The 13,200-nt window shown below is 37.7% G+C and overlaps 1 protein-coding gene across 1 annotated transcript in view; it reads left to right on the forward strand.

The window, feature by feature from the left end:
- LARS2 (leucyl-tRNA synthetase 2, mitochondrial) overlaps positions 1–13,200 on the forward strand; it is an 89,597-nt gene extending 76,397 nt beyond the window's left edge. Inside the window, exons 19-20 of the mRNA XM_082499346.1 lie at positions 7,098–7,225; positions 12,576–13,200. Of these exons, the coding sequence (XP_082355472.1) occupies positions 7,098–7,225; positions 12,576–12,755 (308 nt within the window). The 3' untranslated portion in view covers positions 12,756–13,200. The remainder of the gene's footprint in view (positions 1–7,097; positions 7,226–12,575) is intronic.

The following is a 13,200-nucleotide window of genomic DNA, read 5'->3' on the forward strand; positions in this document are numbered from 1 at the left end:
ATGATTTTATCAGGAGAACAGATGTATGTTTAACTACTGCGTTGTGGTAAGAAGACTATATTATTTTGAAATAGCCAACATCTAGCAATTCTGTCCTGGGATTGGGATTTCTGGTAAAAAATGTCCAACTATGGTCTAGAGAAAGATTCCTCAAGTTCATGTTCTGAATTGCACTCTGGTTCCACCAAGTCTTGTTGCTTTTCTGATTTAACCAATTTATTATGTGTAGGTGATGATGCTTTCTTATTTTAAATAATTTCAATATAAAAATTAAGCTTTCTAAGTACTCTGTTTAGTTTTCTTTGTGCTTTAGTTCTCCATACACACTCAGAGTAAGTCTCTTTTTGTACCTTGGCTTTGCATCTAAATGTAGGGATAGCGCTGCTTCCTCTCTCGTAGTCAGGAAAAGGACTTTGTATATTATTACCTCTATAAATAGCACCTATAGCAGAAGACCCCCACGCTTTGATGGAAGCCTCTGTCTGCTATTGTAATGCCTATAATAAACAACACATAAGCAACATATTTATAATTAAATACTGACATTTCGTTCTAAAATAACTTGTACACAACCTTTGCATTTTGTTTGGTTTCATGATTAAAACAAGGAGCATTTTTCTTTCAACAGGGGAAAATGGAACTGGTAAATTTGGAAACCATGTAGTTAATATCAAACAGACAATTTTGCAGTTGAGTAGGAATGCTGGTAGGAACAGTTACTTGTGTTAAATCTGAACCACCTTGTGTATTTAAGCTTTTTTTGAAGAAATACCTTTTTGAAAGAATTCCTTTTGAAGAAAAAGGATTTTGCTTTCTTATTAGTGTTTCTTATTAGAAAGCTTTTACTACATAATGAGGGATGCCTAATATTAATTTTACTACAGCCTTGAAAGAGAGAGAAGAAAAGAGCATTCTCATTAATTTTGACTGTTTGCATTGTGCTTCGCAGAATGAATAATATGTTTACTGTTGCATTGTAATCTCTCCTTTTATGTTTTTCTGATCACTGATTATGTTCAAGAAACATTTAAGAAGAAATTACGATAGAATTTAAAACAAATGTGAAATAGTGACAACCTACAATGAGACCCTGACTTAATGTATTGTATTATGTTACATTAAATCTGCCAAGGATTTGAAGACAATCCAACCTCAGAACTATAGAACTTTCTGGCTGAGCACCTGGAATGAGGCTTTGTGAAGGTAATAAAATTACTTTTGACAACTGGAAGCTCTTCTGCAGGTGCAAATCGTATTTTTTCAGTTTAAATGACAGGTGTGCTGTAAATTAAAAAAAAAACAAACAAACCACAACCTGTTTCCTTTTCTAGTTTTGGCATGAAAAGCTAGGCAAAAGAGGCTAGCATCTATAAATGTTAAAGTTTTGAAGGCTCTGATGTCCAAAAATACCCGATACCGTTAGTTTTATTTAATTACATAAAATATTCTCCTTTGCTCAAAAAAGTAACGTTTAACTGCAAAACATGATATGATGAATTTTAAGGATCTAACAGATTTTCTTAAAATACTTGCATTCTGAGTGTGTTTATATTTTTTCACTATGAGGGTAGTAAGGCGCTGGCACAGAGAAGCTGTGGATGCCCCATCCCTGGAGGTGTTCAATGCCAGGCTGGATGGGGCTTTGAGCAACCTGGTCTAGTAGGAGGTGTCCCTGCCCATGGCAGGGGGGTTGGAACTCGATGATCTTCAAGGTCCTTTCCAACCTAAACCATTCTATGATTCTATGATATTTAAATAGCAAAAAATGCTTTTTTGCATTTTAATTGATTTCCATTTCAATCTAAAAGCGCAATGAAATGTAAAAAAAAAATGCAAATCAGTGTTTTCTAATACAATAGCTTGTAAAACTTAAAAGTTGGCTAAGTGTGTAAATATGCATGTAGGTATCCTCTTGATTAGCAAAAAGTTCTTTACAGCAGGATTTAACTGCAAATCAGTAAATCTTAATGATTACCAACTAATGAATACATTAGGAAAATTGCAAAGGTTATTTTAGAGTGTTAATTAAAGATGCTTTGCTTGACATTTCAAGTAATCATTAGCATCAGTGATATAAGTAATTTTGACTGTAATAATGCTATCCTGCTTTGCAAGAGTTGCATCAGAGCTAATTTGAAATTTTGGCTTTTTAGTCCACTATGTTTTCTTTGTTAGTTTGTTGATAAACACTGCGAATCTGGACTGCAGTTTGATATCCCAAAGATGCTTCTGATGTAATGTGCAGCTTTCAGGTGTAATTAAAGTAAAATTAGATAGATTCAAGGTACAGCAATTTTTGTTCTTCTGCAGCTGAAGAATTATTTTCCCATGGGGTTTAGTTTATATGTGACCAACTTGTTTTCACGCATCAGGTAGGAATGAAGAGTTTGGTCCCTTTGTGAGCTGAATGAAGAGTGTACTTCAGTATTGGCAGTAAATATTTCCAGTTTGAGTGAAGGGAAAAGCTGCTTGAATGCTGTTTGAGAAGTGCCTCACCTTTCAGCAGCTGAACAATAGTAACCCGGTGCTTTGATATTTTGTGTGTGAAGGGGTTCGTTCTCCTGCTTAGAGGAGGAACAGTTGTCAGTATTTTGGTGTTTCAACCTAAAGGTCCCGGTTGTGCAGTGAATACCCTGGTTTATCGCTTAATAACACAAAAAGCGACTATAGCCCCTCATTGTGGGAAGAGTTCATCCGGCTGACATCTTGGCAGTTTATGAACACTAACAGGATGAGGAAATCTGTTTCCTTCCTGAAACCTTGTATCTGAGGAATATACAGACACCATTTGAGACTTTTTTTTTTTTTTTTTAGTTTGTTTGTAGTAGTACAGTATTTTGCTGTCCAGATAAGGATATGAAACTGCTTATTGTGAGTTGTTACATTTTTATTAGAGATAGCACATGAAAGATATACACTGACGATCAACACATCTTAAGATGTATTGAAATGAAACATAATTATTGGAAATTGTAATGGTATAATTGTCTTAGCAACATTTTAACTGTCACCGTAATAGCTTTTCTGCAAGAATTTCTCTGTCTGAATTCAGTCCTTGCTCAAGAAGGCTTCTGTAAAGAATAGAGCTGAGCGGAAGCTAATTGATGTTGCAGATTTTAATTGAAAATTTGAATGCAGAAGTCCCCCCTTCACAAATCCAAGAAGTAACACGATTTGGAATAAAAAAAATATTTTCATTCCTCCAAGAGTAATAACCCAAAGTGAAGGATAGCGAGTCCTCAAAAATGCAGGAAGGCAGATCATTTTCAGAAGCTTAAAAGGATTCACGTGGAGTTTGCTGAATTGGAAACACATTCTAGAGTTAGCTTTTAGTAACCTGGGCTTTTCACAACCCACCTTGGCACTCCACATCGGTCACTCGGGAACATATAAAACGAATCCTCTAGTACCATACTGAGCAAATGTAAATTTTCCCGACTTTATCCAGTTCTGTACTACTATACCAGTAGTATCATACAGTTTTTCTTAGAGCTATCTGGAAACAGCTGTTATTGTATTGCTATCATTTCTTTGAGATTGCAAACCATTTCACATACAACTGACAGACACATTCCTCATGGGCTGCAGAAAGGTATTTCAGATATGCAACTTGCCTGAATCTGTCAAATAGGAAGATTCATTAAATAGTAAAAATTCATTAAATAGTAAAAATAGCATATCAAGAACAAAGTAACATGGTAACAGTCTTGTCCTTGAAAGAGGCTGCAGAGGCGAGTAAGATATTGACCGAAAATGCATCTCCACTTACCCTTACACACTCCTGGTCTGAGCTTTTTAAAAACTTTATCTGCTTGTCTGCTAATATGGTGGATTTTTACTTAACACAGATTTCTATTGTTTTGGTTTTGCTAAATCCAGAAGTTATCACCATTTGGATAACGCACCCTCATAGTCCCCTTATACTGTCCCCTCTGATCATCTTATATCTCCTGTTAGAAAATGCCTAGTCCTAAACTCTGATACCGGCGTTGCTTCCGATGCCTTCATTAACTTCCTTTTATCGCCCATTAAGACTTCCGTCCTCCCTCCTTGCCTTTCCTGCTTTGTAAACCTCCCTGTGCCAGCCCGTGTCCCCTGCCAGCTCTTACTCAGTTTACTCCATAATCACATCTTTTTCTCTTGCCTACACGATTTTGTGACAAGCTAGCTGCGCTACTGCTGGAATTTTACAGATAATTTTTCTAGTGCCTTTTTTCTGTAAAGCAAGAATCACCTTGCTGTTCTAACTTACCTTGCTGATACACTATTGCTTCCAAAACTTCCTTTTTAAATCTCTTTAAAATGAGAATCTGCTCTCTCCCCCTCCTCCCCCCCCCCCCCAAAATAGCACCTTAGGGGAAGTACTATGCTTATGAAATACTCATGTAATGCTAATGAAACATTGCCATGAGCTGAAACATTTAGACTTGTCCTGTCCCCTCCTCTCAACTCATTTACAGTAACATAATGCATGTTTAACTTGGTGTTTTAACTTGGGCTCCAATGCTGTGAGTTACTCGTTAGGGAAACCTTGTTTTAGTATTAGCTTGCAAGTAAAAGTCCGTTGAAGCACGTCCAGTTGCAGAATCAGAGCTTCAGATTGAGCACAAGGGGGGTCCTTGATCTGTCCTGTACAGATGTGTTCATATAAGTAAACGGCTTACAGTAAGTAAAAATATACTCAGGTGGCTTTCTGTCCTATGTCTGCAAGAGAATCTATAACCATAAAAGCAAAATATGTCAAAAAATGTAAAGCAAAATGTATGGTGCTTCATAATGTGCACTTCACTATGTTCTTTCCAGTACGATAAGACAATAAAACAGGTCTTTAATGTTTTCACAATAAAAGTCTGTGAAGTGGTTGGTTCTTAACATGTCAAACAGCACTTTCGCGTAACGTCTCAGAATCAAGTGGGAAGGCTGGAAGGAAGGGTTCTGCCTAACTCCGGACAAGTGGCCCATGGTCGTTCTGGATCATAGCGATGAGGTTTCTGGTTTTGTGTGTGTTGCGTTTTGAAAATGCAAACCAAATTATTGCATTTTCTGTGTCCTACAACTCACAAAATGTGAATTAAGGCAGGAAGCCAAACAGGCAACATAACTAAAACCTTCATTTTGGTTTCCTGACAAACTCTGTTTCTCTGTTTTCTGAAACTAGTTCTGTTGACTTTTGCATATTTTTTTTTTTTTTTAATACGGGTGAGCTCATAGCTCGTTTTGCAGCAAGAAAATGAACCAAAAGATAGACATTGTGCTAGTCACACTTTATCTGCTTCAGAAAGCATTTTATTTTTTTTTTTTTTTAGTAGTAGGTTTATTGGGACTGGCAGCTTCCACAGGGATTACAAGCAACCCTGGTTTTGCTTTTGTAGGTAGAAGCTCTTGACTTCTATCAGAAAGTAGTTTTTAAATAGTTTGAAGAATCCACTTCAACAGGAAAATAAGGAGTGGCCAGTATGCATGCTTCTGCCACAAGGCATGTGATCAGTTGGAAAGAAATGACCTCATCTGGATGTTCAAAAGCCAAAAAGGGAAGAATCTAGCAGCTGTTGTCTTTAAAGTCAATGTGATAATGAATCATCAATGCAAAAATATTTTTTTTTTCTGCTTGAGTTCCTATCTTTTGCTCTTTCAGTTTCTGAGCTACTGTTGCAACAGAAAAAAAAGGCACAAAACCTGATCAATTGAAGTGTTTTAATCAGTTATTTAGCTCATAAGATTGTGGCTTAGTGGTTATTCTTAGGAGGAAATGTGCACGTGCTTGCTTGCCATTAGAAATAGCTCCCACTGGTCCAACTCACTGCCCTTTTCTGAATCGCTCAGCAAATTGCAGGGCTATTTTACCGAAGTGCTTTGTCTGGAAAAGCACTGACAAAAATCAGGTGGATTTTTCTGGAGGAAGTTGCATTCCCTTTATGTCTCTGTCTGCTGTTATTCGCTATGTTAGCCTAAACAACCCAGCTAGGCAAATTCGTGTATGTATTATGCACGGGTTGGTTTTGCTCCTGTGTCTGCCGTCGTGCTGTGTTTTGAACAGCTTCAGGTACTTCAGTCTCAACAGCGAAATCCTGTGTTGATGGGTTCTTGCTGGAATTTCCTTAAACCAGATGAGATTTCAAATACATTTTGCAGTGTGGATGAAGCGCGTGCTTATAAAAAGTTTTAATCTGTATTCTTATTCATACACAGAGAATGTTTTTAATTTAAAAATCCCCTGGCTTCGTGAGAATCACAAGAGTAATCATCAATATTGATCATATTTGACAGCCTCTTGTTAAGTGAAATCTTTTTATTTTGTCCTACAGCTGGAGTAAACAGCAACATAAATTCCACTCAGAAGCTTTTATTTTGTTAGAGAATGCAGCTTCAGAATGAATTGCATCCTATTCTCCTATTACTTAAATAAATCAAGAATGAATTGTCTTGGGGAGAGCAAAGCCTATTTCATAAAAGGAGATCATTTATAGACATTTTAGGAGCTTTTTTAAAATAAAATCAAAGGATAAAGTGTTTCAGAATGTACGCATCATAAAGAGAGCAAGCTGTGCAAGGTATTCTTACGTAGCACCTCTAATTTCTGAGAAAATTGATACTTCACAAAATATGGGAAAATCTTGCAAGTAACTTGACTTGCAAATTTAGAAACTACCCAGCATACTACAGATGGTAAAATAATAAGCCATACTTGTGTATCATTTTGATTGAGGTGTTAGTAAAATTTTAATCAAACTGGTAGTGTTATTGAAAAAAACCCCGCAGTATTATGATTGATTTCTAGGGGTAGAGGTCAGCTTACGTTGCAGTATTTAAAATAATAAACAGTGGACTCCTGTGCTTTTGGCAAAGTTTTGGAGTGCTAATCCAAATCTAAAATGTGCCCACAAGGTTCATGTTAGCATCCCTACACACGGTATAAAACGAGCGCTTCAAAGAGATACATCTTTCTGTTTATAATGTGCTGTATGCTAATCTAAACAATGTTGTTTCCTCCTCAGGGACTTGCTTTTAAAGTCAACTTTATTCTGATCAAGCCAATTCCAAAGTTCTAATGTTCTGGTTACAGTACAGCTGAATGTTTGACTGGTTTCACTTTCCAGGTTTGGCACATGTGCAGAATAAACTTTGTACTCATCATCGCTGGGATGTTGATGTGCTGCGTCAGTCCTGGCCCGAAGTAGATCCAGAGTACCTTCAGCCATCAGATGTCGTGGAGATGTCTGTTCTGGTAAGAGCATTTTCATTTTTTTTTCAGTGGTGGTCAATTAATGCATTGAGAGCTCAGAGGATGACAAAATTTCTGCTCTTGTAGAAGTCAGTTGCCTTCATAGGTGGCTCAGTAAAAGGAGAGGTAGAACAGAAGCTGCAATTACCATTGTGCTGAGTAATGAAAATGGTTTTCTAAATGAAAAAATGTAGCAAGTCTGGAGGGGAGATGATCTAAATACAGCTCTTTTTGAGTGACTGCATATTAGTACCTGTGGAGATTTGACCAATGAACAGCTGTGGATAAAGATGGTACAACCAAAACTATGATCAGAATACAGGTCCCTCCAGATTTTTTGCATTTATGATCTTGGCCCTGTACAAAAACGTATAATTAGGTGATATTTCTTGTGGTACCTGCAGTGCTATGGTTGCCTAACACGACCTACCATAAGCTGGGTTAAGTTGCTGTGATTTTTGCCAAATGATGTTTCCTCGAGCTGAACTTTTGGCACATTTCAGCAGAGCATATTTGCAGGAATGAGACTGAGGAAAAACAAGTATCTTTGTTAATATAACAACTGCATTCTAGTTTATCTGTGAGGTCAAACACTTCCGTGGTCTAGGGAAAGAGCCGGCAGTTCAGTAGGGGAGTGGACATACAACTACATGTAGTTAACTTGCATTTTTCCGACATCTGTATGTGTACATGCACCGTGTAGTTTACTGTCTTATTTTTTTCCTGCATCTCTAATTAACTAGTCTGTATTCAGCATGCTCCCAGGCATCATAAAGCTTTATCATTAGATGGAGCACAGTAGCAGCTAATGCCACTGCAGGCCATAGAGGGACTGCCTGGAGCCATGGGTAGTGTCTCAGCTCTTCCATCAACTGACTCCCGGTCAACTTGCATTCAAGTTCTCCGTGCTCAGGCGTAAGGAGAATCTGTAATTACGTAGCTGCATACTATTAGATCTGCAGGACTCCTGCCTTTTTCACCGTTCACCAAAGAATAACCTTTAATATACCGTGCAAACATTCTAAACTTACATGTTTTAAATGAAATGAAATGTTTCAACTTAAAGGCTTTTTGTGTTTCTGGATATTGAATGAGGCGGAGCCTCTAGGAAGAAACGTCATTTGGTCATGTAAAACTGCATGTGCTCTGTGTGTGTGTAAGAGAAACAGAAGGAATGCATTTTGTCTGTATTTTATTGTTAGCTCCTTTGGGTAGAAGGAGTAAGGCAGTTGGGTTATTTTTGTTCAGCTGGGTTTTTTGAGGAGGGAAGAGATTGGTTGGATTCAGGGGAAGTCATGTTGCTGTAGATTTCCTTAACCAAAGTATCTTTGCAAATAATTTTCTTGCCAGATATCTCAGTCAGTCCACTTGAACAGAATAAGAAATATTGCTAAAACACTGATTTTCCTAACATTCATCGTACATCCTTAGCAGAGGCCACAGAGTATGTCTTTTTAGAGGAAATTTTCAATTGGCATCTTTTCCCAAACCAAGGAGAAGGACTCAAGTGCCAGCTGGGGTTAATAGCAGACTTAGGCTAATATTCGCTGTGGGTTTATTGCTTTTTTTCTTTCTTTCCTTCTTTCTGTAAGTCATAAGCATTTATTTATACCAGTAAAAATGTCATATATCCACAGAAGTCTTCACTGAGGTATCATCACTTTGCTCAAGCTTAAAATAAACCTTCACCTTCAAGCACAGCTAGCAAACATCTTAAATTCCAGCGTTTGGTTTATAAGGAAGTCATGAATGAGAAATTGTGTAATTATAGAAACTTCTTTGCAATTGTGGTTAAAGCAAACATATTATTAAATATATCTTTAAAATAAAAACTTCAGCAATACAAGGCAAACTCTGAACTCAATGTTTTTAAGACTGTACAACTGAACATAAAAACACATAAACATTTCACTGATGTCTTTCTGCTGACGTTAAATTTTCCTTCTCAAATAAGAAAACAGAAGAATAGACATTAAATTTGCTTTAAACAACCATTATGAAGATTATTTTTGTTTCTTTTCCTGATTAACTTTGTCAAAGTCATAGCCGTGTGTAGAAGCCCTCTAATGAGAGAAAGAGCAACGCCTGTGTGCTCAGCCATATATTCATGGAAGAATATTATGTATGTAAACACCTTCCTTAGTTCTGAGAAAGAAAGTGAATGGAAGACCAGTGAGACAAGTTTGTTTTTTGAACCGGGAATAATTCTTACAAATAGTCCCAGGGACGGGGGATGGGGACGACTGGCTTTCTACTGTAAGAGTAGGGCAAAAGGGAAATGCTGCGAAGCAGGGAAAAATCATCAGAAATGTGAATATTTTAAAGTCTTGTGGACACTGTAGGTTTTTGTATGGCTGTAAAAATAAATCGCCCTCATTAAACCAAGAAACATTTGACATACGGAGGAATGGGTTAGTTGCAAAGAGGCAGTGTCTCTTCACAAGGCTGCACAGACACACTGAGTCTTCGGGCCACAACCCTATTCTTCTCAAGACATCAAACTGCCTCAGGCTGCCAGGGATTTGCCTGCTGAGACATTATGGTTTTATTTCTCTTGACACAAAATACTTCATTATTTCCTGTCTGTGCTGGAGTTATGTCTTGCCATATTTAACCCAAAGCAGCAAAAGCAACCAACTCACTGCATCCTTAGCTGATACAATACAGATTGCCTACCAGAAAGACATTTAAATTCACTGCATGTGCACGGTACCTGTTATTCTAAATGTTATTGCAAAGTTGAATATTTTTAATCGTACCATATATTGTTATTGCTGTGAAAAATCTGACCTGAGTGTAGTGTGCGTTTCATCCTATGAGCACACTTCTGGCTAGCATTCCTCACATTTTCTAGGTCATACAGAACTGTTAGCAGCTGTAGTCTTGTAACTGATTTTTTTTTTTTAAAAAAGCTAAGTTTGTGTCATTTTTCTTGCGCTGGAATATGAGGAAGACCTAAAAGTGCACAGGTATTTATTTTCTCATTTTACTTCTCAGAAGAATTATGCATCAATGGTAAAAAAAAAATTTGAGTTGAACTAAAATTCCTCTCCACAGCCTCCAGGTGCTTATTTTTCAGTCTTTTGTGATTTTATTTTGTCCTTCATAACTTCTCTAGTCCCCTCTAGCTCCCTCTAGATCCAAACCAGTCTAAGATGTCAAATTAAAAAAAAAAAAAAAAAAAAACAAAAACCACCACACCAAAAAAAAACAAAACGACAAAGAAGCAGGTTCCTCCTTCAGGGCCTCATTTGTTTCTCCTCTTGCAGTTTGCCATGAAGGTTTTTCAGAGAAACAAGTCTGCCAGCACCCAAGTTTCTTGTGCTGGCACTTTTACCTGGAGCTGCCGAGGGTTATGCTGGTCTAGTGAGATCCAGAGAGAGAGATGGAGGCATAGCAGAAGACATTTGTCCTGCTGAGAACCTAACCCCTTGACTAAAAGGATGTGTGAATAGGATGCTTGTTATGCATAACCAATCTGCTGTTTGGTAAGATTTGTGGACTCAGCTCACAGGGTGGTGTGGGAAGATCAGGAGAGGTGCTGTGGGAAGGTACACAGTGTCAGGTCGCCCAGGCTCCTCGACCTTTCTAGGAAAACACAACCATTTATCTACTGTGTTGATTTAGACCGGTTGGCTTTTCTGTTGAGCACGGCACCAAATAGGCTAGTTGTAGCACGTTTCCCCTTGCCAACATCCATCCACTGGGACAAATTAATTTGCATCGTGGAGGACAGTGAATGACATTTTAACTAACCAGGCATAGTTTTGAACTGCAGGCTGTGTGTCCTAGCAGCGAGCTCACAGGCATGCTTTATACTCTCCATTTGGATTTTACCATTTGCTTTTTCTTGTGCCATGTATTTCTTCTCTGAAGTGCCCTGTCAAAAAGAACTACTTGTATTTATTTTTCACAAAAGCTTTAATAATTAACTCTTCTGTGTTTTTCAAGGAATTTACTTTGCACAAGGTACCAAAGGCAAAGTTTAACACAGCCAGCCTGTTATGATACCACATTATGGACACATAGAGGAATAGTTAAAAGCCTACCTACATTATCACTGCAAATTATTGTCAAGTCTAGTAAAAAACCAGAAATTACTCATCCCAGCTGCATTTCAGACTTCGTCTTGTTCCTTAAAAATCTGTTCCAACTTCCTCTCTCAGAGAATTATTTTATTTTAAATAAAATACAAACTAGGTAAATGAACTAGGTCTCTCTCGTTCACGGTATGTTGCATACATGTATCCTGGATAAAATCCAGGGGAAAACCAACTGTGTGCATTTTTAGGTCCAAGCTGTATGAAGCAACATGTGTTACTTTTAGATGATTGAAAATTCATTACAATGATGTCTAAAGGTCAAAGATCTGTACTGTCTGCAGCAAATTTTTATGCAAGAAATTTGATAGAACTGGATTAAAAAATTCCAGTTATTTAATTTGCTAAATGTAGGATTGATGTTCTTTTCATTAATCCACTGCAAGTACTCCATATAAATCTGAAAGCTTTTGTAATAATGAATTTTATGCTAATTCCAGAAAGGTACTCCGTAAGACTCTGTAGTCTCTGTCCTTTATCTACTCTTACTGGTTGACAGAAAAGCCTTACAAGATCATTTTATAAATTGAGGTGATTCCCACTGAAGGCCTTACTCAGTTTTGCTTACGTGATTCTGCCCTGCTGATGCAAAACCAGTATGGATGCTGCTCTGAAAACCAGCCATACACAGGAAAGTGTTATCTTATGAGTGAGTGGTTGTCGTCTTTGTGGTTGGTGTTGGCTTAATGAGTCATGCGTTTAGTACGAAGGCAACATATAATGAGTTAAAGCCTGTTTTTTGAAAAATGAGCAATGATGAACCTTTCAGATATCTGTTCAGCCACAATATTTTTATTTTCATAAATCTTGCATTTGAAGCCCTGCAAGGAATTGCCTTGCTGTAGAGAATCCAAATTGCGGCCTAGAAGTATGTACAAACCATGATTTCCACCTCACAAACTATTATGTTCACTTTCATTATTCCCCTTGTGTAACTATCACGTTTTTAAACTTAAAAGATCGCCACATTGCATAGTCACATGCTGCTTGCTATCTTCAAATCTAAGACTTCCTATGGCCACTTCTTCAATTTCCCTTGAGTATTGTGAGTCAGAGTTTCATTCTCTTATTTTATGGTAGAGGGACAGGAGGTCTGGAGAATTTTATCCTCCACTTCAAAAGCTCGGTGTTGGAGAAAAGAGAGTTTGATCCACTTACTCCCCCCCCGGTAATGAGGCAGACTGGATTCGGGAAAGGAAATAGTATAAATCAGTCTAGTAACTTCTCTTTTTTTCTTGTTTTCTCTTTTTCAGATCAATAACAAAGCTTGCGGCAAAGTTTTTGTGCCTCAGCAAGCAGCCCGCAATTTTGAAGAAGTCCACGAGCTAGTTCTTCAAAGTGAACTTGGAGTCAAGCATCTCCAGGGACGAACCATTACAAAGGCCTTTCTGTCTCCCAGAACTGCCCTTATCAACTTCTTGGTGCGAGAATAGCAAAGGCTTTCCTGGGCTGTAAAAGGCAACTGGAATCTTTCAAGATGAAACCAATTCAAAAATACCAGTTATGGTTATTTAAGTCTCGTGTAATGGTGGGGAAGAAATGTTGTTAAAATCAGGTTGCTGCTAAATCTTCATTTCGGCATGAAGAAATGTGCAGAATTAAAGTTTTTTTATCGGGTCACAGTGAGATGCTGTTTGTTCATATTCTGCTGGGGGAGAATGAGAAGGAAGCACAGAAGAACTAAATGATTGTAACAGAATTCAAATGATATAAAGCGCAGGGGTTTTAGTGTCAGCCTCAGGAATATGTCCTATTGGAAAGTTGGCTTGGCTAAATGCAAAGGCATAAATGCGATTCCAGGACTAAACAACTGCCCTGAGTATGTGCTACGCCAAATGTTAGGTGCGCTGCAGTCAGTCTTTGCTCCCTATATCTCAT

This window comes from Vanellus vanellus, assembly GCF_965231255.1.
Source record: "Vanellus vanellus genome assembly, chromosome: 2".
Taxonomy (NCBI): domain Eukaryota; kingdom Metazoa; phylum Chordata; class Aves; order Charadriiformes; family Charadriidae; genus Vanellus; species Vanellus vanellus.